Source organism: Pan troglodytes, chromosome 6 (assembly GCF_028858775.2).
Source record: "Pan troglodytes isolate AG18354 chromosome 6, NHGRI_mPanTro3-v2.0_pri, whole genome shotgun sequence".
Classification (NCBI taxonomy): domain Eukaryota; kingdom Metazoa; phylum Chordata; class Mammalia; order Primates; family Hominidae; genus Pan; species Pan troglodytes.
In genome coordinates this window covers 154,334,366-154,357,331 of record NC_072404.2, presented here as the reverse complement: position 1 = coordinate 154,357,331, position 22,966 = coordinate 154,334,366, and the positions used below count along the sequence as shown (strand labels likewise).

At 47.9% G+C, this 22,966-nt stretch overlaps 1 protein-coding gene across 4 annotated transcripts in view; it reads left to right on the top strand.

Moving 5' to 3' along the window:
- The first annotated feature begins 2,463 nt into the window (after positions 1 to 2,463).
- KIAA1549 overlaps positions 2,464 to 22,966 on the top strand; it is a 150,428-nt gene continuing 129,925 nt past the window's right edge. For 2 of the 4 annotated variants that reach the window (XM_016958228.4, XM_016958227.4), the window contains exon 1: positions 2,464 to 2,770. In XM_016958228.4, coding sequence (XP_016813717.4) covers positions 2,584 to 2,770 — 187 coding nt within the window. In that variant the 5' untranslated portion in view covers positions 2,464 to 2,583. The remainder of the gene's footprint in view (positions 2,771 to 22,966) is intronic. The other 2 variants (XR_002944748.3, XM_063815017.1) reach the window with 1 other exon arrangement.

The following is a 22,966-nucleotide window of genomic DNA, read 5'->3' as shown; positions in this document are numbered from 1 at the left end:
TCTGAGTCTGCAGAGTAACACCACCTACCAGCTGGACTGTTAGAGCCTGGTAGACATTTTCCCAGACATGGAGGCAGAATGCCTTAAATCCTAACAGAGGTAAGATTTTGTTTTATGCCTTCAGAGCTGGGAGACTAAGGGACCCTAGGGACCTCACTTTCCATGGACACTTTGGTGTCCATGAGTCATTTCTAGTATCTCAGGGTTCCAATTTTTATTTTTACTTCCAACTGATCAATCTCTTAATGGCAGGGCAAACACTTTATTGTCTTTGAGTTTGCAGAGAATGGAGGAGACTCCTTTCTTTTTTCTTTTCCTTTTTTTTTTTTTTTTTTTTTTTTTTGAGATGGAGTCTTGCTGTGGTACCCAGGCTGGAGTGCAGTGGCGTGATCTTGATTTACTGTAACCTCCGCCTCCTGGGTTCAAGTGATCCTCCTGCCTCAGCCTCCTGAGTAGCTGGGATTACAAGCACGTGCCACCATGCCTGGGTAAATTTTTCTGTGTTTTTATTAGAGACGGGGTTTGCCATGTTGGCCAGGCTGGTCTTGAACTCCTGACCTCAGGTGATCTGCCTGCCTTGGCCTCCCAAAGTGCTGGGATTACAGGCGTGAGCCACCGCGCATGGCCGAGGGAGGCTTTTTTCTCTGACACCAACGGGTCTAGTGTAGATGGCAGCTTGCAGGAGGCTGAGGCCAAATCTGAAGATGGAACCTCTTCACTGGCGGAATGCATGCTCTGGCTCAAACCAACGATTGTCTACTGAGGGCTTACTGGGGCTATGAGAAATCCTAAGCAGGATAGCACCATATTCGAATTTCATATTAATTTATTGGAGGTGGGGTGGGGGCTGTGTGTGCAAAGCATAAATTCATAAAAGATAAAACAACACAACAGGACAAGACCATTCAAGAGTTGCACGAAGGCAGTGGTTTGTGGTCAAATGTGCTGTTATACAGAGTTCAGAGAATAAAGATAAGTGTGTGAATAAGAGGTCCCAGATCTGTGGCCAGGGTGTCCTGGGACCAGACATATCTGGGCAGTTTCTCTTAGGTAGTTACCTGGGTGTGCACGCAGAACCCTCTTTGGGAGACAGGAGCAGTTACTGTAATAAACATAGGGGCTGTATGATGGGGGGTTACAATAACGTGTAAAAATACCAGGAACATCAACAGAAGCTTTTTTTAACCTTTATTCTCATTTTCCTTGAAACTACCAGGTTTCAAGTACCCACCTGTAAGGACCAGGTGTGTACCTCCAGAAGAGTGCCCCTGTCCTATTCTTAGGAAGAACTATTCGCCAAGGGCAAGGAGTCCAGAAGAGTTGGAGCTGCAAGGCTGGGCAGCCCCTTCAAGTGTTGGGCCTGGCAGGGGAACCCGACTGAATAGCCACGAGGATCCCTCTGCCAGTGTAATGATTCACATTTTCCGCTGTCTGCCATAGTTTTTTTGCACAATGAGATAGTGTCCCCCACACACACCGTTAATATCTGCTTGATGCAACAATGCCAGTGGGATGCAATGATTCAAAACTTCCAATTCCTCCTCCCTAGACCCTGAAGCCACGGGGCGTCTTCAGAGTGACGTGCCTGGCACACAGTAGGTACTTGACAGATGTCAACTCCCTTCTTCCCGTTCCTCATTCCCCCCCGCGGACTCCAACCCTCAAACGCTCTCTGGGCATTCTCTCCACGTCTCAGGAGCGCCACTTTCCCTAAAACGGCCTGGCCATGCGGGTCTCCCCAGCTCCACGCCCATTCGCTTCAGCAGCCGCCTGCTCAAGGCCTGCTAAGTGCAGGGTCCCGCGGGCCTCCCAGGCCCTGAGCGCAGGGTCGCTTCCCGAAGACCCGCAGAGGTAGCCGCACCTTCTTAAGGCAGGAAGGCGGGGGAGAGCTGCGTGCGCTCTGCTCGCCCCTGCCTTGCACGCTGAGCTCTAGCGCAGGAGCCCGACTTTGTCTGGCTTTGTCCCCTCCGCGGCCCCGAGGCTGTCCTGAGAGCGCGGCGCCCCACACACCTGCTGCCCGCAAGGAGTCGGCGGGAGAGGAGGAGCGAGGGCGGCGAGAGGCCCCCTCCCCCGGCTTGCCGGCCTACCCTGATCCGGGCGCCCCGGGGAACGCGCGGCGGGACCCGGGGTTGGGTGCGGGTCGGGGCGGCACCGCCCGGCCCAGGCCCCCCGAGCCCCTCGCGCTCCCTCCGGGAGGCGGGTCCTGGGGGAGGGCTGGGCCGCGCCGCCTCGCCGCCCTCGCCGCTTCTGCCGCGCCGAGCCCCGCGCACGCTGCCCCGGCCGCCCCGCAGGCAGGCAGGCAGGCAGGCAGGCGCCCGGCCGGCCGGGAGGGGGTGCTCGCCGCTCCGCGCCCGGGCCCGCGCGTTGCCGGGCAGCGGCTCCGAGGCTCCGAAGGGGGCGGAGCGGCAAGGCGGGCGTGCGGCTGGCGCCCCTGTCCGCGGTTCCGGCCCGGCCCGCCCCCGCCTCTCCGGCCTCCCTCCGCGCCGGTGCGCGGCGCCCCGTCCCAGCCGCAGCCGCAGCGGCCGCCCCTCCCGGACCCGAGAGCCGCTGAGCCGCGAGGCCGGGCCGGGGCGCCGGCCGGGAATGCCGGGGGCGCGGCGCCGACGCCGAGGCGCGGCCATGGAGGGGAAGCCCCGCGCCGGGGTCGCGCTGGCCCCGGGGCCGAGCGGCCGACGGCCTTCCGCCCGCTGCGCCCGCCGCCGCCGCCCGGGGCTGCTGCTTCCCGGCCTCTGGCTGCTGCTGCTGGCCCGGCCGGCCTCGTGCGCCCCAGGTAAGCTCCGCCGAGACCCTCGGGACGCGGCCGCGACCCCGCCTGCCTTTATCGCTGCTGTTTTCAAAACCCCGGCTTTCCCCGCCCATCCTCTTTTATTCTCCAGCTCCCTCGCCGTCCTTTCTGGAAGATGCTTTGCCATTCTTCTGGGGCCCAACAAATAAAGGCACGGGGGAAATAAATAATTAAAACGAACAAGCGAGCGGCTTCTGGCCGGTCTTGCTAAGGGGTCTGCAAAGCTGTTCTCTTGTCCATGGAACCCGAAGCGGGTCTGGTGGCTTCATCTCAGAATGTGCCTGGTTTTTCCTGCAGAATGCAGGCACCGGAGTGCTTTTTTGTCAAGGCTGTATGATGTGGCATATCGAATGTTTTGAGATACTTTATTGTCGGGGCGAAGGGGTGCATTCGGGGTGTGCTTTAAAAGAGTATTGCATTACCGGGACAAGCCCAGCGTCCCCCAGATGCGGGCAGGCCGGCCGTGTCCCCCCGTGCAGCAGGACACAAAGAACATTCAAAGAAAACCTCTCGGAAAGCGCCCTGGCCACGGATCTTTCCAGGGAAATAGCTATTGGTATTACTTCTGCAAGGCATTATTAGTACAATGGAGTGTGAAAATATTTTGATTCTTAAGTGTCTGGGCATGAAAGGAGTAAGGGCTGTTTTTATAACAGATGCAATTTAGTGACTGTTCATCAGTATGGAATGAAGAGGCATGATTTATGAAGAAGCATGAGGGTTTTGTTGTGGAAGAAATGATTTAATTCCTATTGCTTCTCCAAAATGTTTATTTGTCCACCCTGAGCCTGTACACAGGATGGTCTGGAAACCGTCTCTGAGCTGACACTGCAGGCCAGCGATTGCCCCTGCACAGGCACTTCACCACTTTGAGGCGGAAAAGGAAAGGTGGAAGGAGCAGCTAGGGGTGGAGAGCTGCTGCACACAGAACAAAAACCAGAAAGCCGTGAACGCTGCTCCGAATCCTCCTTTCTCGTGGGAGCAGGGCCAAAGGGCTACTCAGTGGCTGGGAGGAATTGGAACACATTTGAAGGTGTCCCTTGGACCTGTGAGAATTATAACCAGTGCCCTAGAGGGGATGGTACAATAGAAGCACAGGGAGGACTTCAGGGATCATGGAACAGGTCCACTCGGCTTACCAAAGAGGAAACTAAGGCAGAGAAGTGCCTTGCTCAAGGTCACAGTCATCACTTTCCCTGCCTCCCACCCCCGCTCTTGGCCCATAGACATATCCACACCTGAAGCCTCTGCAGAGATTTCCCATAGCTGGGTGGAACCAGGGTTGGGGTGACAGAATGAGTCTCTTTTAGGCAGTATACAGCTAGTGCAAACACCTTACTCTAACCTAGGACCTCCCGTCTCAGTCCTGCTCCTGCGAGTTCCAGCCCTGTGTGTCCAGAGGAGAAGAGATCATTGTCAAGGGTCTCTTGGCTTTAGTCAACAAAGAGAGCCCATCTGATACTCGTGGATTCATCTGTCATAAGACACAGCAGATAAATGGTTTCCATCTCCTGAGTGCTTTTTGTGTGCCAGGTGTTGAATTTTATATACACGATCCCATCATGTCTTGAGTTAGGCATAGTTATCCCCATTTTACAGATGAGGAAACTAAGGCTTTGAGTTTAGGTTGGTTTGGCTTCAGACTCTATGACATGCTTCCTTTCTGTGCCTGATGGCTTCCCCATATGAATGTGGCCATCTGGGTGTACTGCAGAGGTTGTGGAGAATATAAGTGCTTCTGGTAACTTTAAAATAAATAGTGAAGCTGTTTGCACTGCCCATCCCTAACCTTCTCTTCTTTGGAAGTCCTTTCCTGCTTCCCCTCTACCCCCAATACAAATATTCAACCTGGAGACATGAAAGTAATAATATTTCCATTCTAGACCTGACATCATGGAAAGAGACTTCATCCTTTCACTGGTTTGTATATTGGCTTCAGCCGCTGCCAGGCTCATAGACTAGGAACTAAGAAGTGGAGGGCACATCCCCTGAGCTCCAGGATCCAGCTGGAAACACAGAGCAGTGAAGGAAGTACAAACCCTTGCACAGACCATTCCCGGACAGGAAAGGCAGGATTCCTTATGGATGACCTGCTGGAGGTGACCCCATCTACTTGAAGACTGTGAGGAACGATCTTGGTGGAGGGTGGCTTCCTGATGTAGCTAGGGTGTGTGTAGGGTGCCTGGGTGGTGCTGTTGATCCTGGGAAGAGGGTGCGTTGCGGTTGCTTGGGCTGCCCTCCCAGTCCTGAGTATGGTATTTTCACCAGGAGATTTGGAATGTAGGAGAGCTTTGCTGAACACTGCCATGGTGGTTGGTTCTCTTTCTAAGGAGTAAGCAGTGGTAGTCAGAAAATGGCATGGCTTAGACCTGTTCTGGACTTCCTGTGTGAGGCAGCATTCCCTTCCGTGGCTATCTGAAAGCTATCTCCTCCTTCAGCTGGCTTCTCTCGTTAACTTTTGTTCAATAGAGTCCACCTTCCGGGTGGTCCCCTTATTACAGTCTTTGGTTAAATCTCTATGTTAAATCGATTTCTTGTCTATTGGTATTTCATTCAGCATTTTGAATGTGTTTTTTAAAAAAAAAATTTACAAGTTTGGTCTTAACCGTTGACTGTCGTGGAAACAACTTGTAATGCTTTGGACTTACTTTTGAATGCATTGCTCTTAAGTGATTAGCCATCCACAGTATAAAAACAAAGAATCATGCCCTGTTTCTTCACCTTATTCAGAGATAAGTTTTTAAAAAGTAATAGTTATTATGAAATAGATTGCTTTGTAGGGAATTTGGAAATTACTGAAAGGTACACAAACCAGTCACCCATAATCTCACAGCCTGTAGGTAACACTAAGTAATTTTGTCGTTTTTTTGTTGTTAACATTAAAAAAAGAATTATATGCACAATTGTATTTACTACCGTTTCCACTCTACATTTAACTTAAGCATTTTTCCATTCATTGAGTCTTATTTGGAAACAATTTTCTATCCTAATGATTTATTCTTTTATTTCCATTTTTTGGGTTGCTGTAAGTAATGCTGATGAATAGCTACATAGAGAAGGCTCTGCTGGCCATGCGCGCTGGCTCACGCCTATAATCCCAGCACTTTGGGAAGCTGAGGTGGGCGGATCACCTGAGGTCAGGAGTTTGAGACCATCCTGGCCGACATGGTGAAACCCCGTCTCTACTAAAAATACAGAAATTAGCCGGGTGTGGTGGCATGTGCCTGTAATCCCAGCTACTTGGGAGGCTGAGGCAGGAGAATTGCTTGAACCAGGGAGGCAGAGGTTGCAGTGAGCCGAGATGGCGCCATTGTACTCCAGCCTGGACGACAGAGCAAGACTCCGTCTCAAAAAAAAAAAAAAAAAAAAAAAAAGGCTTTGTGCATGTTTCTTTCCGTGTGTGTGTGTGTGTGTGTGTGTGTGTGTTTTCTTGAGTATACATTTGTGGAAGGGGTATTAGAGTGTGATTAAAATGTAAGGCCCACCAGGCTGGATTTCTGCATCTTTTGTTCAAAATGCTGGGCCCCTAGTAGGTACTCAGTATGTGATTTTTGAATGAAGCAATTTTTGAAAGTTATAATGCTGACATAAGCCCTCGAAGCTTACGCAGGGGCCTTCCATTATCACTTGCATTGAGTATTCACTTCATCACTGGCATTGAATGTTACTTTAAAAGCCCTTGTTAAATAAATTTGTAATACATTGTTTTAACCTGCACGGTTTTATTGCTTTAGAATTGAGTATTTTTATTTTGTATTTGTATTCTGTGAATTTTCTCTGTATTTTTATTTATTTACCTGTTGTGGCATAGATATGTATTTAAATCTTTATGTATTAGAAGGATAGCAACCATTTTTCCTTCTATATGTTGCGTTTTCCCCTTCCAAAGGAATTTCTTTTAAATTTTACATAATTTTGAAATGTAGAAGTTTTTGGTTGTTTTGATTAGCAAGATCTGCCATTTGTTCTTTTAATAATTTTTTTATTGCATTTATGCTTATGGTGTGTGAAATTTTTTTCTTAATGTGCTGTTTTATTATTGGCCATTTCTAGGTGAATATTTATGCTTTGTGAGTCGTTTAGGATATTATAAACAAATACTTAAATGTTTCAAAAGTGTGGCCCCTAGGCCTCCTGCATCAACATCATTTGGGGATGTGGGGGTGCTTGTTAAGAATTTAGATGTCTACGACTCACCCTTAGCCTCTAAATTAGACTCTTTGGTGGCAGTGCCTGGGAATGTTCGTTTTAACAAGTTCACAGCTCCGTTTTAGCCGCTGAGCATTGGAACCACTGATCCAGATATGGTAAACCCAGTAACTGAAAATTAACAGTATTGTGAAGATATAGTAGTCCCTCCTTATCTGCAAGGGATGTGGTCCAAGACCCCCAGTGGATGCCTGAAACTTTGGGTAGTACTGAACTCTGTATATACCATGGTTTTTTCCTATATGTACATACCTGCAATAAAGTTTAATTAAAAAATGAGGCACAGTAAGAGATTAACAATAATAACAAAACAGAACAGTTCTAACAGCCTACTGTAATAAAACGTGAATATGCTGTATCTCAAAATACCTCAGAATATCTCAAAATATCTTCAAACTGCAGTTGTCCTCCGGTATCCGAAACCTTGGAGGAGGGGGACTACTGTATACCATTTAGTATCTTGCAATTGTCTTTTCACTGTTAGAACAGCTAATTTAAAATCGTTATGTTGAGGCCGGGCGCGGTGACTCACGCCTGTAATCCCAACACTTTGGGATCACCTGAGGTCAGGAGTTGGAGACCAGCCTGGCCAACATGGTGAAACCCCGTCTCTGCTAAAAATACAGAAATTAGCCGGGTGTGGTGGCAGGTGCCTGTAATCCCAGCTACTTGGGAGGGTGAGGCAGGAGAATTGCTTGAACCGGGGAGGCAGAGGTTGCAATGAGCTGAGATTGCGCCACTGCACTCCAGCCTGGGTGACAGAGCAAGACTCCATCTCAAAATCAAATAAGATAAAATAAGATAAGGTAAAATAAAATAAGCATTTTTTGTTACATGTTTTTGCTTGGTTTTGTTTGGGTTGGGAGTGAAAGGGTGCAGAGGACTGCATTTTCAATGCTCACTCCTGCCCGTTTGGGAACAGCTGCTGCAGTGCTTGTCAGGAAGTGCCTCACTTAATTCTGAAAACAGAACCCAGCCAGGGAGTTGTTACAAGTCACTAGGGACGTGGGAGCCACAGGTTTTCTATCAGTGCCCTGAATGATAGAGGCAGCTAATTACCGTCATTATAATTACACTAGGTTGATTTTCCCAGATAGGAAGACACTGTTCTAACTGATCTAATTTGTTTTCAAGTTGTGACCACCCACCTTTCATCTGGAGCTCACAATGATGTGATTTCTTTTTCTTGTTGTTAGGCAGCAGGACTTGTTAAAAGGTGAGTTAAAAAACCTGGGTGTGTGCAAATGCAAATCTGCCTGTAACTTTGTGACTATGGACAAGTTACCTTGTCCTGGGTTTCCTCCTCGGTGTAAGAAAGGGTTAATGAGATTAGCGCTAATCTCATTAACCCTCTAGCTCCTTGTAGCTCATTTCTCCCTGTAGCTCCTACATATCAAGTCAACATCTTGGATGTCTTGGAATGCACTTATAAGCAGCATCTGTCCTTTTTCTGTTAGGTTGTTTTGTCATTTCTCCTTGCCTGGTAGATGTTCTAGGCCCATGACCTGCTGAAGGCAGCTCACTCTCACCATTGCGGATGGCTCTTCTTTTTAAAAACTCCCTTTATTCTTCCCTCTTGCATCCACACACTCAAGACCCATACTTTGCTTTCTCTTATTCTTTCTCTTTGTCTCTTTTCCATCTCCTTTGTTAGCTTCAGGCAATTACTTCTCATTAGTGAAATTCTAATCTTGTGGTCCCCACACTCTGAGCATCATCACTGCCTCTTAGCTCGCATCATCACTGCCTGCCTCGTAGCTTGTTAGAAAATGCAGAATCTCAGGGCCCACCCCCGACCTTCTGAATCAGAATCTGCATTTAACAAGATCCCCCTGGTGATTTTGCATGCACAATTGAGGTTTGGGAAGCACTGGGCTAAGAGGTAAAGTGCCTCCTGTTCTAGCCTTCTGGGAATAGGTATTGTTGGAACATTGAAGGCTAAGTCAGCCTGGACTAACTCTGGAGCTATCTAAATCTCCAGAGACCTTGAGAGACACCTGCTTTTGGGACTGAGTCTGTGTAAATAGTGTGCAAGAGCATATTTTATTTGACCAGGCAACTAGGTTAGAATTGTCCCCTAGACCTGCTGTTTTCATTCATTGCGAGCATTTGACTGGTTGTAAAAACACTGAGATACAGTCTGGATGTGGTGGCTCACGCTTATAATCCCTAGCACTTTGGGAGGCTGAGGCAGGCGGGTCACTTGAGGCCAGGAGTTCAAGACCAGCCTGGCCAACATAGTGAAACCTCGTCTCTACTAAAAACACAAAAAAATAGCCGGGCATGGTAGTGGGTACCTGTAATCCCAGCTACTCAGGAGGCTGAGGCTTGAACCCGGGAGGCAAAGGTTGCAGTGAGCTGAGATCGCGCCGCTGCAGTCTGGGCAACAAAATGAGACTCTGTCTCAAAAAACAAAACAAAACCACTGAGATACTACCATAGCAGTTGGTAAATAGCTGCTGTACTGAATATTCCTTGCTCCCCACCCCCAAGTACCCTGAGCCTCCCTGCCCTCTTTCAGGACTCTTCTCCCAAGGACCACCGCCACCCTCCACCTCACCGAGATCCAGTGACTGAAGGGTTAATGCTCAGCACAGCAGGCGCCTCAAGGACTCTGCTTTAGTTTTTTGGCTAAAGACCATTCTGGCAGGTGTGAGGTGCTATCTCATTGTGGTTTTAATTTGCATTTCCCTAATGATTAGGGATGCTGAGCAATTTTTCTTTACCTGTTGACCATTTATGTGTCTCTTTTGAGAAATGTCTGTTCAGATCCTTTACCTGTAAAATTAGAATAGCTCCCTTTCCGACTGTCAGTGCTCGTGCTCCACTGCTGTTAACTGTGTTGACTATCACCTGTACATTCATTCATTGATTTTTAATCTATCCCAGATCCAGTACTTAGAAAAAAAGTTAGGCTGGGTGCGGTGGCTCACGCCTGTATTCCTAGCACTTTGGAAGCCCAAGGCGGGAGAATTGCTTGAGCTCAGGAGTTTAAGACCAGCCTGGGTAACATAGTGAGACCTTGTTTCTACAAAAGTACAAAAATTAGTTGGGCATGGTGGCACGCACCTGTAGTCTCAGCTACTCGGGAGGCTGAGGCAGGAGGATTGCTTGAGCCCAGCAGGTTGAGGCTGCAGTGGGCTGGGATTGTGCCACTGCACTCCAGCCTGGGTGATAGAGCAAGAACTTAAAACAAAAAAAAAGCTTGTTAAATGTTGTACTTGATGGTAGTTGAAGTCATAGATATGGAAGACACTAGTGAGGGGGGAGCATGGAGAGTTAGTAGACAAGGCAGCTGAGGACAGAAACCCTGAAACTAGCATGAAGGAGAGGAGGACAAAGAGGAGCATACAGAGGAACTGACCATCATGACAAAATAGTGGTGTGAGAGCCAGGAGAGGAGGAGAGAGTTTTCCTCTAGGTGAGTGATCCATCATGTCAAATGCTACTGTGCCAAACTGTTTCTTGAAGGATGGGATGAGGGCCAACTGATCAGAATCACCTGTTAAAAACCCAACTCATGGTCAAGCCAGCTCTACTGAAACAGGTGATGCCTGAGGATTTGTATTTTTGAAATGTTCCACAAGCTCTTTATGTTATTCTTAGGCCTGGTGAGGTTTGAGTTACTCCCTATAACTTAATGGTGGCAGGAGGGTTGGTGGAAGTTTTAAAAACATGTTTTAGACTTGACTGTGTTTGTAGGCTTCAAGAGTCAGTAAAAATACAGTGACTGGGCCGGGCGCGGTGGCTCATGCCTGTAATCCCAGCACTTTGGGAGGCCCAGGCAGGCAGCTCACTTGAGGTTAGGAGTTTGAGACCAGCCTGGCCAACGTGGTGAAACCCCACCATTACTAAAAATACTAAAATTAGCCAGGTGTGGTGGCGGGTGCCTGCAATCCCAGCTATTCGGGGGGCTGAGGCAGGAGAATCACTTGAATCTGGGAGGCGGATGTTACAGTGAGCTGAGATTGTGCCACTTTACTCCAGCCTGGGTGACAGAGCGACACTCTATCTCAAAAACAAAACAAAACAAAACAAAAACAGTGGTTGACAATTTAAGGAAGTAGAAGGAAGGACCTGATGGCTAATTTACCAAAAGTGAGGAAGTTCACCTGGGCAGGCAGGACCACCCTAAGAAGAGTTAGGAAGAAGTAATGTTGGGAGAAGAAATCGGAGGGACTGGTGGAAGCTTGGGAGTGAAGTCCAAGGTAATGGGGGTATCTGTGGTGATGTTAGGGAACCCGCCGTGTGATTTTTGTCCTCTAGCACTTGATGTTCCAGTGTGTCTGGGAAAGGTGAGCCATTGGCCCGAGTCAGGGATGGGGAATCACAGGGCAGGTGTGAAGAGCCAAAGGGGATTGAAGGAGCTGGCAAGAGGTGGTCTGGATGAGGTAGGAGGTGAACCGTGGCTGGAGCAGTGGGAAAGGGACTGGGAGGAGGGGGTGCAGCTGAGATCCCAGGGCAGGTGTTGAGAGAGAGGTGGGGGAGGGTGGGAGGGATTGGGGTGTCATTGTGCCGAGTTTCAGAAGTGGGTCATCTCTAGTTTTGGTCTTGGGTAATGAACAGGGTAGGGTGTAGTGGTGGGAATGAGTTGTCGAAGTGGGACATGGAGGAAGGCTTTGGGGTGAATAACTTCTGTGGATGTTGAACTTGCCTGGAGAGAGGAAGAAAGGACTGTGAGCCAGGCACCAGCCCCTCAGTGAGTGAAAGAAAGTTCCCAGAGGACTGTGGATGGGAGGGGAGGAAGTCCCTCTTGAATGTTTCCGCTGTACCATCGCTGCCACCATTGCCCTCATTCAAGCTCCCATCCTCTTTTCTCCAGGTGACTGTCACGACCTCCACTTCTACTCTCACTTCCTCCAGTTCATCCTCCACCTTCAGCGGGAAGGGCCTGCTAGGAACAGGTCATGTCCCTTCCTCCTTGCTTGACTGTCTGCAGTGGCCCCCATGGTTTTCATTACGCTCCACGTCTGAGTCAAAGCCTGTGTGCTCAGATAGCAGGTGTACAGGGCAGGAGTTGGGTGTCTAGGATGTGGGAAAATGGGCACGGAAGGTGCAGAATATTCCACATATTGGTACTGAAAGGGACCAAGAAGATCTTTCCAGCGAGAGAAGGGAAGTAATGTGATTTGGAGGCTGAGTTTTGCCCTCTGGAGGTTGAGGTCCAGCTGTAAGACGGTTTCTCAACCCTAGGGGGTGGGTTTTGTTGTGACAGCCACTGACTGGGTAGGACCCAGCCCCTCAGAGGGCCAGCTTCTGCGGCATGAAGGGTGCTGTGTGTGTGCAAGGAGTGAAATAACGTAGGAAGAGGGAGTGGTAAGGTGGAGGCCATCTGTGCAGGTGAGGGCTAGGAAGAAGCCAGTCTGGGGTGGGGTTGGAAAGGGAGGCAGAGAGGGCAGGAGTGAAGGCTCCTGGGGGCTTGGAAGGGATGGGATCTAGGGCAAGAGTGGAGGGGTTCATTTGAGAGAGGAGGAAAACAGAAGGAGAAACAGGTGGCTTGTCTGGGGACAGAGATGTATGGGGGAGTATGGGTCTATTCGTGGAGGGTGGGAGGCGAGCAGATCTGGAGAGAGGACAGCAGCGTGGGGGGATCAGGAGCTCGAGCAAACACAACTGGCTTCCAGAGGAGAGTGAGAAGGGATGAGTGAAAGAATTGCCAGGCAGTGGCAAGGGCCCAGTTGAAGTTGGAAGGCCAGTCTTGGTCGCAGTCCAGGCAGACACTCTGCTTGTCCCTCCAGCAGCCTGGGTGGCCCAGAGCCTTGGCGGAAGATAGGCCACAGCGGTCCTGGGGTGTTGTGTCGAGGGCAGGGCAGCTGGGAGGGCTCCTCACTCCTAGTGGTTTCCTGGTGGTTCCCAGTCCTTTGGAGTCTCTTGGAAACTCTCCTTGTCACTTCTTTCTTCTTTGTTCTCTTGTTTGGGCCTGAGGAAGGAACCCTTCATCACTTACTGTGTTGGGTGCTAGGATTAATTGTGGAGCCGGACAGTCTGAAGAGCTGCTTTAAAACACTGGGTAAATATTGTTGGGGAGCTTTCAAAGGGGGAAGCCTCAAACATACAAAACAGATGATCTTATGGAGCCAGCTTCCAGGGGAACTTGGGCAAAGCCCAGGAGACAGGTCTGAGCAGATGGGAGGTTGCCAGGTCCTTACTGCTCCAAGTGTGGTCCCCAGATCAGCAGCATCAGCATCGCCTGGGAGCTTGTCAGCAATGCAGAATGTCGGACCCCACCCCGGACCTACTGCATCGACTTTTTGAAAGCACCTCCAGGTGACTTGTATGCATACCAAAGCTTGAGAGGCTCAGAACTGTGCAGTTTCTCATGGAAGTTGGGTGTACTTCAAAGATTGTTGGTTATCTAATTAGTGGAGAGTCCATAGCGCATAAAAATGCAGCCCAGATCTCAAGCCATCGGGCAAAACTGAGGGTAGGAGCAGTAGCGGGTTCGGAGCTGAGCTGGTGCCTGGCTGGCTGTGCTGCTCAGAGAACTGCCCCTGCCCTGAGCATGGTCACAAGCCTTTAGTCCAGTCCTGAGTTCCCTGAGCTGGTGTCAGCAGGTGTTAGGGTGGTTGACTACCAGGAATTACAAAAGCACTTGGAGATAGTTGAAGCAAAAGGGTGTCGAAGCTGAGATGGAGGCAGAAGCAACCCACATGTCTGTGGACAGATGAATGAATAAACAAACTGTGGTCTGGGAGGAAGTGGGGATGGCTAATAGGTACAAAAAAATAGAATGAATAAGTTGCTTTTATATAGGAAAGGAAAATTTTTAAAAAAGGAAAAGAGTTAAGAATGAGTAAGACCTAGTATTTGCTAGCACAACAGGGTGACTATAGTCAAAAATAATTTAGTTGCACATTTAAAAACAGCTAGTATAATTGGATTGTTTGTAACACAAAGGATAAATGCTTGAGGGGATGGACACACCATTTACCTTGATGTGATTATTATGCATTACATACCTGTATCAAAGCATCTCATGGGCTGGGCACAGTGGCCAGCCCTTTGGGAGGCTGAGGTGGTCAGATCACCAGAGGTCAGGAGTTCGAGACAAGCCTGGCCAACACAGTGAAACCCCGTCTCTATTAAAAATACAAAAATTAGTCAGGCATGGTGGTGCAGGCCTGTAATCCCAGCTACTCAGGAGGCTGAGGCAGGAGAATTGCTTGATCCCGGGAAGCAGAGGTTGCAGTAAGCTGAGATCGCATCACTGCACTCCAGACTGGGAGACAGAGCAAGACTCCATCTCAAAAACAAACAAACAAACAAACAAAAAACAAAACTCATATAACCCATAAATATACGTACCAACTATGTACCCACACAATTGAAAATAAACAAATTTTTGCAAATGTGGTCTAGCCATTCAGTGGAATATCATTCAGCCTTAAAAAGGAAGGAAATTCTGACACATGCTACAACATGGATGAACCTCAAAGACGTTATGCCAAGTGAGATGAGCCAGTCATGAAAGGACAAATACTGTAGGATTCTACTTACATGAGGTCCCTAGAGTAGTCAAAGCCATGGAGACAGGAAGTAGAAGGATGGCAAGGGCCTGGGAGGAGGGGGGAATGGAAAGTTTTTGTTTAATGGGGACAGAGTTTCAGCTTTGCAAGATGAAGGAGTTCAGACTATCAGTTGCACGACAATGTGAATATACTCAACACTGTGGAACTGTACACTCAGAAATGGTTGAGATGGTCAATTTGGGGGAGCTAAATCGTAACTTATGAACACAGAAAGAGTCAACAGACACTGGAGCCTCCTTGAGTTGGATGGTGGGAGGAAGGAGAGGAGCAGAAAAGATAACTATTGGGTACTGGGCTTAATACCTGGGTGATGAAATAATATGTACAGCAGACTCCTGTGACACCTGTTTACCTGTGTAACAAACCTGCACTTATACCCCAAACCTAAAATAAAGTTAAAAAAAAGGATGCTAAAGAAAATAATAAGAAGAAAATATTATTGGAGCACAAGGGTTTTTTTTTTTTTTTTTTTTGAGATGGAGTCTGGCTCTGTCACCCAAGCTGGAGTGCAGTGGCGCGATCTCGGCTCACTGCAAGCTCTGCCTCCCAGGTTCACGCCATTCTCCTGCCTCAGCCTCCCCAGTAGGTGGGACTACAGGCGCCCGCCACCACGCCTGGCTAGTTATTATTATTATTTTTTTGTATTTTTAGTAGAGACGGGGTTTCACCGTGTTAGCCAGGATGGTCTCGATCTCCTGACCTCATGGTCTGCCCGCCTCGGCCTCCCGAAGTGCTGGGATTACAGGCGTGAGCCACCACGCCCCGCCTTGGAGCACAAGGTTTTTAGCTTTTTATACTTTGGCTGTACTAGATGGATTGAAAAATAAAGCTCTGTTGACTATCTGACCTCTAGTTTGTTTCCGTTTAAAAATATATATCGCTGCTGCAATGAATTGCCTTTAAATAAAAATTTCTGTTTAACATTAATACAAGATGGTAAATTTTATGTTATGTTTTTAACCACAGTTATTTTTTTAATTTTTATTTTTAGTTCTGGAATACATGTGCAGGACGTGCAGGTTTGTTACATAGGTAGATGTGTGCCATGGTGGTTTGCTACACCTGTCAACCCATCATCTGGGTATTAAGCCCAGCATACATTAGCTCTTTTTCCTAATAATCTCCCTCCTCCTACCCCACCTACCGAGAGGGCCTGGTGTGTGTTGTTCCCTTCCCTGTGTCCATGTGATCTCATTGTTTAGCTCCCACTTATAAGTGAGAACATGCGGTGTTTGGTTTTCTGTTCTTGGATTAGTTTGCTGAGGATAATGGCTTCCAGCTTCATCCATGCCCAGTGGAGTGGGAACTAGCTGGTAGGGAAGCAGGAGTGGACATTGCTCAGAGCTGGGAGCCTCAGTGGTCTTGGTGCAGAGCAGGAGCACGTGACAGGTGCTCGCTTTGGGAACTGGCAGTGGAGGCAGATGACAGGCTGGGATGGAGGGGCATCTGTGCAGGCCAGCACAGGCCAGATCTGGATGGGGATTGGGGGACAAGTCAGCCACTGGTGGCTAGGATAGTGGTCAGGATTGTTGCCCTTGGCTTTGTAGCACCAGCAAAGATCTTGGGGCCTCTCCACCTTGGGGCTGCTTCACCTTACCTCACCTCAGCATCCTTGCACTATTGAGTGTTTTTTTTTCTCCTGGACAGCTGTTTAATGGAGGATGGGCTGGGAGACTGGGCTGGGGAAGGCGGCTCCAGGAATGGGTTGGAGTTTTCAGCCTGGGCCTGAAGAGAGTCTTAGGAATTTGAAAAATTAGATGGTTTTCCTAGCCCCTAGAATTGGGCTTTTAAATATCTTAATGCCTTTTGAGAGTACAATATCTTTATTGGCTTTTTCCTGATTATAAAAACAATATGCATTCATTGCAATCATTTGTACTTGCTGTTCCCTCTGCCTAGAACTTTCTCATCTCAGATATGATCGACACAGTTGACTCCCCTTCCTTCAGGTCTCTGCTCAAATCTCCTGTTATCAGGGAGGCCTTCCCTAACCCCGATGTGAAAAATTAGCAACCGCCTCCGTAATTCCTCTGCTCCTGCTTGCTTTTTTTCTCCATGACACTTATCATTGTCTTCTACATATTTGTCTGTGCATTCTGCCTTCCTCCACTGGACTGTAGTCCCCACCAGGGCTGACTTTGTGTAGTTCAGTGTCGTTTGTCCATGTATTCCACAAATCTTTGAGTGCCTGCTCTGTGCAGGCACTGTGCTGGGCCCTTGGGATACATCAGTGGACAAAGTTAATGATATCATGTGTTACTCTGCGGTAGGTGTCATGTGTAAATGCAGCAGATAAACAGCTTGGACTGATGAGTTGCAGTTTTGATCTGGGTGTTTAGGGAGCCTCGTTGAAAATGGGGCTGGATTCATTTGCTCAGGCTGCCGTAATAACGTACCACACACTGAGTGGCTTACACAACAGAAGGTTATTGTCTCATAGTTCTGGAGTCCAAGATCAAGGTGTCAGCTCCACTGTGCTTCCTCCAAAGGTGCTAGAGAAGGATCTATTCCAGGCCTATCTCCCAGCTTCTGGTGGTGCAAGGTTAATATTGAGTGTCAACTCGATTGGATTGAAGGATGCAAAGTATTGATCCTGGGTGTGCCTGTAAGGGTGTTGCCAAAGGTGACTAACATTTGAGTCAGTGGGCTGGGAAAAGCAGACCCACCCTTAATCTGGGTGAGCACAATCTAATCAGCTGCCAGCATGGCTAGGATAAAAGCAAGCTGAAAAACATGAAAATACTAGACTGGCTTAGCCTCCCAGCCTACCTGTTTCTCCCATGCTGGATGCTTCCTGCCCTTGAACATCGAACTTCAGGTTCTTCAGATTTGGGACTCGGACTGGCTTCCTTACTCCTCAGCTTGTAGTTGGCTTGTTGTGGGACCTTGGGATCGTGTGAGTTTAATACTCCTTAATAAACTCCTCTGTGTGTATATATATATATATATATATATAGCTATCCTATTAGTTCTGTCCCTCTAGAGAACCCTGACTAATACAGGTGGTTCCTGGCTCATGGCAGTGTGACTCCAGTCTTTACATGGTGTTCCCTCTGTGTGTGTGTGTGCGTGCAAATTTCCTCTTTTCATAAGGACCGTGGTATTGGATAGGGGTCCACCCTACTTTGGTATGACCTTATTTTAACTACATCTTTGATGACCCTGTTTCCACGTAAGGTCACATCCTGAGGTTCTAGGGTTAGGACTTCAACATGTGAATTTTGGGGGCACACAGTTCAACCCGTAACAGTGATAAACTAACATTTGAAAGAGGCAAGGGGGCAAGACAAGCAGGTATTGGGGGGAACAGTGTTCCCAGCAAATGATGTGGCCAGTGCAGAGGCCTTGAGGCAGGAGTGTGCCTGGTGTTGGGGGAGGCACAGGAGGCCTGTGCGCCTAAAGCAGAGGGTGGAGGCTGGAGGCAGCAGGCACTCAGGTGTGGAGGGAAGTGGGTGCTAGGGGTGGAGGATCATAGAGGGTTTTGATCAGAGGATGATGTAAAATTTCTTGCACATTGAATAAAGTCAGGTGGTACAAAGAAGGTGTAAATTAGAAAGCAAAAATCACCCCAAATCCTACCTGTCAGACAACTGCTATGACATTTTAGTATCTCTCCTTTCAGACTGTTTTCACATGTACAGGCGCATACACAGAAAGCAATGGTATCATATTCTACATGTTGTTTGGCAGCTTGCTTTTTTTCGCTTCACACTTTATCACGGAATCTTTAGTTGTCAGGAAATACAGATCCACACCATGATTTTATTCGACGCTGTGGATGTTCCACACTTCATTTATCTGGTTCTCTGTTGATGGGTAATTGTATTGTCTTCAGCTTTCAATGTTATAAGAAAACGTTGCTGGGCGTGGTGGCTCACGCCTGTAATCTCAGCGCTGTGGGAGGCTGAGGTGGGCGGATTGCTTGAGCCCAGGAGTTCAAGACCAGCCTGGGCAACATGGCAAAACCCCATCTCTACAAAAAATACAAAAATTAGTCAGGCATGGTGGCACGCACTGGTAGTTTGAGAGTACAGTATCTTTATTGGCTTTTTCCTGATTATAAAAATGATATACATTCATTGCAATCATTTGTACTTGCTGTTCCCTCTGCCTAGAACTTTCTCATCTCAGATATGATCGACACAGTTGACTCCCCTTCCTTCAGGTCTCTGCTCAAATCTCCTGTTACCAGGGAGGCCTTCCCTAACCCCCATGTAAAAAATTAGCAACCGCCTCCGTAATTCCTCTGCTCCTGCCTGCTGAAGGAGGCTGAAGAGGGAGGATCGCTTGAGCAGAGGAGGTTAAGGCTGCAGTGAGCCGAGATTGCACCACTGCACTTCAGCCTGGGCAACAGAGCAAGACCCTGTCTCAAAAAAAAAAAAAAGAAAAAAAAACACTGCTATGAGCATCGTTGTGTATACATCTTTACACACTTTTCCAATTACTTTCTTAAGATAAATTCTCAGAAATAGACTTGCTGGACTAGGCAGTATGCACATATTAAATTTTGATGCATATTGCCAAATCGCTCTCTAGAAAGGCTGAAGCAATCCACATCCTCTCTAGCAATGCACCAGAGTGCCAGCTTGCTTCTCTCCTCCATAATACAGGCTGTGACCAGTCTTTATTGTCTTTGCCCAACTCATAGGTAAAAAATATCTCCATTAAAGGTGCATTTCTCTGATTGTTCATTGGCATTTGGGCCTTTGAATAAGGTTCTCTTTGCACTTCTTTCTCTGGTCCTCTCCTGCAGCAGTCTCAGGGGCTGAGCTGGGAATAATAATACTACCCAACAATTATAGAGTGCATGCTGTGTGCCAAACATTGTGTGAGGAGACGACACAGTGTCTCTTGTTTAATCCATGCAACAATTGCATGAGGTAGGTACTGTAAGGATCCCCATTTTACAGATGAGGAAAATAAAGCTTAGAGAAGTTCTTGACTTGCTGAAGGTCACACAGCTAGCAAGAGTTTTTCTCACCCTGGGGGTGGGCATGTGCACCCCCAGCCACGGTCTCCTCTGTTCTGGGTCTGGGTTAGACAATGACTCTGTGGTCTCTCCCACTGAAGTGCCCACTCACAGGCTTTGCTTGCAGGGCAGAGTGAGCTCTGTGGACAGAGCCCCAGTCAGAGCCACCTGTGGCCCCTGGCCAGCTCCCTGTCCCTGTTAGAAGCCCTGACTGTGAAGTCACACCCTGGCCTAGCCCATAGAAGATGCTCACCAAACGTAGGTTAAGAGAAATGAATGAAGCAGGCTTTCAAAACCTACAGTGTTGTGTGTTGGTGCATTTTACTTTATTTCGGCAAATTAAACATTTTAACAATAAAAAAACTCAAAAAGTTAAAATTCCATGATGAGCCATATTCCATTTTCTCCACCAGTGAGGATAATATTTTTCTTAATACTGAGTGACATTTTCTTGCCGCATTTCCTCTTTTATCACGTCCTGGATCATTTCCTTGTGGTTTTGATACCATTTTTGCTTTGTGTTGACTACGCGGTTTTTCTGTTGTTTGTTTCTGACAGCCAAGTGTGTGGTTGTCATACATCTTCTCCGTTAATTAAGTTAGTGTATACCACTGGTTTAAAATCAATTTCTTATTTACTTTGGAATTTTGGTGGGAGGAAGTCGATGCCTTAAAATGAGTACTTTGTTCAAAAACTAACCGGTACAGCCGGCTGTCCTACTTCGTTTGTTTTATATGCCCCTTGAGCCTTTTTGGTTCTTCATAAAACACAGTGTATTAACGCCTTGAGTTCTTGCCTAGATCTGGTATAAAGTTTAACCTTCTGAATACTTCCCAGAAATCCTGAACCTGCAACTGTTCTATTTTGTTCGTTGTAGTTTATATTGACTTTACTCATTGACAGCCTTCAGGTTCCTCTACTCCCTCTTCCAATTGTGTTCAGTTCCCCTGAGAAGAAAACAAGATATACCTGTAGAATGTGTACCCTATCAGGCTGGGTAAACCAGCAGTGCTGTGGAAAGTTTCCAAATCTCAATGGCTTTCTGCATGTGACTTCTGACTCCCACCAGCAGATCTTGCCCTTCGTCTCTCTCCTGCACCTTTTGCATCTTGTCTGGTTCTGGGAAGTGTGCTTGCCTGGGTCCTGTTTTTCATTCTTCCATCTTTGTTTTGGGTTTGCCAGTGCCAGAAGGCATGCCTGCAGGCAGGCCAGTTGTGTGGTAGTTCCATGCCCACATGTCTGCATGACTCAGCCAACATTGATGGAGCACTCACTGCCATGTGCTGAGCACTGTGCTGGATGTTGGGATACTAAGAGAAATACGGCAGTCAGTCACAGCCCTCTAGCAACTCCGTCTACAAGGGGAAGTTGTTCTGTACGTAAGTGACTATCCAGTGGCATGTGAAGTGCTATTGTAGAGGACTGCGGTGGTGATACAAAGAGGGCAGTAACTGTTGGTGGATGTAGGACCGCAGAACTGTGGGGGATGTTTGAAGATGGATATGAGATGGAACATTCTTTTAAAGCTAAAGGGGAGCCTCATTTTGGTTATCTATTGCTGCATAACAAATCACCCTGAAACAGAATGGTTGAAAACAGTAATGGTTTATTATTTCTCATGATTCTGCGGGTCAGGAATTCGGACAGGTCTCGGATGGATAATTCTGCTCCATGAAACTCAGCTGGGGTCACTCACTTGGCTGTGTTCGGTTGGCTCCAGGGCTGGGCTGGAAGGCTAAGGCTGTTTCACCCCCTCCTACCTTCGTGGTCCACCACATGCCCTCCCTCTCTCTTCCCAGGTGACCAGCTTGGACTTCCTTATAGTAGGACTTCATATGGGGCCGCTGGCTTCTAAGGGGAATGAAGCAGGAGCTAGCGGCCCTCTTAAGATCCGGCGCTCAAAAGTTGTCTCTGATGCATTCTGCTGGTCAGAGAAAATCACAAGACTAGTCCACAAGGGGCAGGAGGAAATAGGGCTACCCACTGATGGGTGGTGAAATAGCCTAGACATTGACATTGATGGTGGTCGTCTTTGGAGATTAGCAGCTACCATAAGCACAAAATGGTTGAAGGTAATGGAGAGAAAAGACACAATTACTTGAGAAAGCTCTCAGAGAAGACTAGGATAAATGATGATGATAATAGACATAATAATAGGTAACTAAAATCGAATGTGCACTTATGTCAGGCATTCTTCTAGGAAGTTGATGTGTATTAATTGTATTAAGCCATGTAATCCTGATAACCCTATCCAGTACAATTATAAGGAGATGAAGTAACTCACCTCAGGTCACATAACTGATAACTGAGAGAGGAGAGATTCACACTCCAGTGCATCCTTGCACAGGGAGAATGGCGCCTCTTCCACTGAGACAGGTGGGAAGGGGGAGTGATGGCTACAGGTTTAGGTGCATGCAGGTAAAGGGGGGGGAGGTTGATGCTATTGAGGAAGTTGATGTCTGATAGCTTTTTTTCTTTCTTTATTTCTTCCTTTCTTTTCTTTTTCCTTTCCTTTCTTTTTTTTTTTTTTCTTAAGAGACGGAGCCTCTATCTGTCATCTAGGCTGGAGTGCAATGGCATGATCATCTCTCACAGCAGCCTTGAACCCCTGAGATCAAGCAGTTCTCCTGCCTCAGCCTCCCAAAGTGCTGGGACTACAGGCATGAGCCACTGTGCCTGGCCACATTTTTCTTTTTGATAGTGGCATCATCATCACTTAAGTGAGATGGGGCAGGAGCAGGTCAGGTTCCATGAAAAAAGTAGTTTATAATTATAGTATCTGTGGATCACAGAAGAAGGAATAGAGCAGGAGGCTGTGAAAGGATTGTTGAGTGTGCCAGGCCTGGGGGAGGTGAGGACCTTTTGTGTACAGCAGCAGCCTCCCGTGGTTCCTGTGGGGGGTGATAGCCTCGTGGCAGGGTAGGGAAAGCGCATTATGGGGCCGATCCCAAAGCAGCTCTCTCAGCCCATGGTAGGAGCCTAATAGATCTATTTTCTGCCCAGCTGCTGTGTTTGCCTCAGTCTCACAACGCTTCCCCCAGTAGCTTTCAAAATGCAGCATTTCCGTCATAGACTTCAAAAGAAGAACGCCAAGATCTCCTGGCATGGAGCCCTCCTATGTACTTTGACCTTTAATTGGGTGCCTTCCAAGTGCCAAACTTCAAGTCTTGAGACTGCTCCGAGGACAACAGGAGCAACTTAGAATGGGGTTTTAACCTCCCAGTGTGTGCCTAGAGGAGACCCCACTCTTTGGTGGGCAAGAGGTTGTGGGCATTGACCGTCACCCGGATCCAAGTGCAGGACAGATGGCTCCTGCTCCTTGGCTGTGCTGTCCGATGGCCTGCAAGGGGCCCTTCTGTCAGAACTGCACAGGGAGAGGTTATGAGGGCATGGGGGAAAGACACATTTAGTGTCCCATTCATCTCTTTTCATGTCCCTTATTGTGTGGAGTTTGCAGTGCTTTTAGAATTTCCC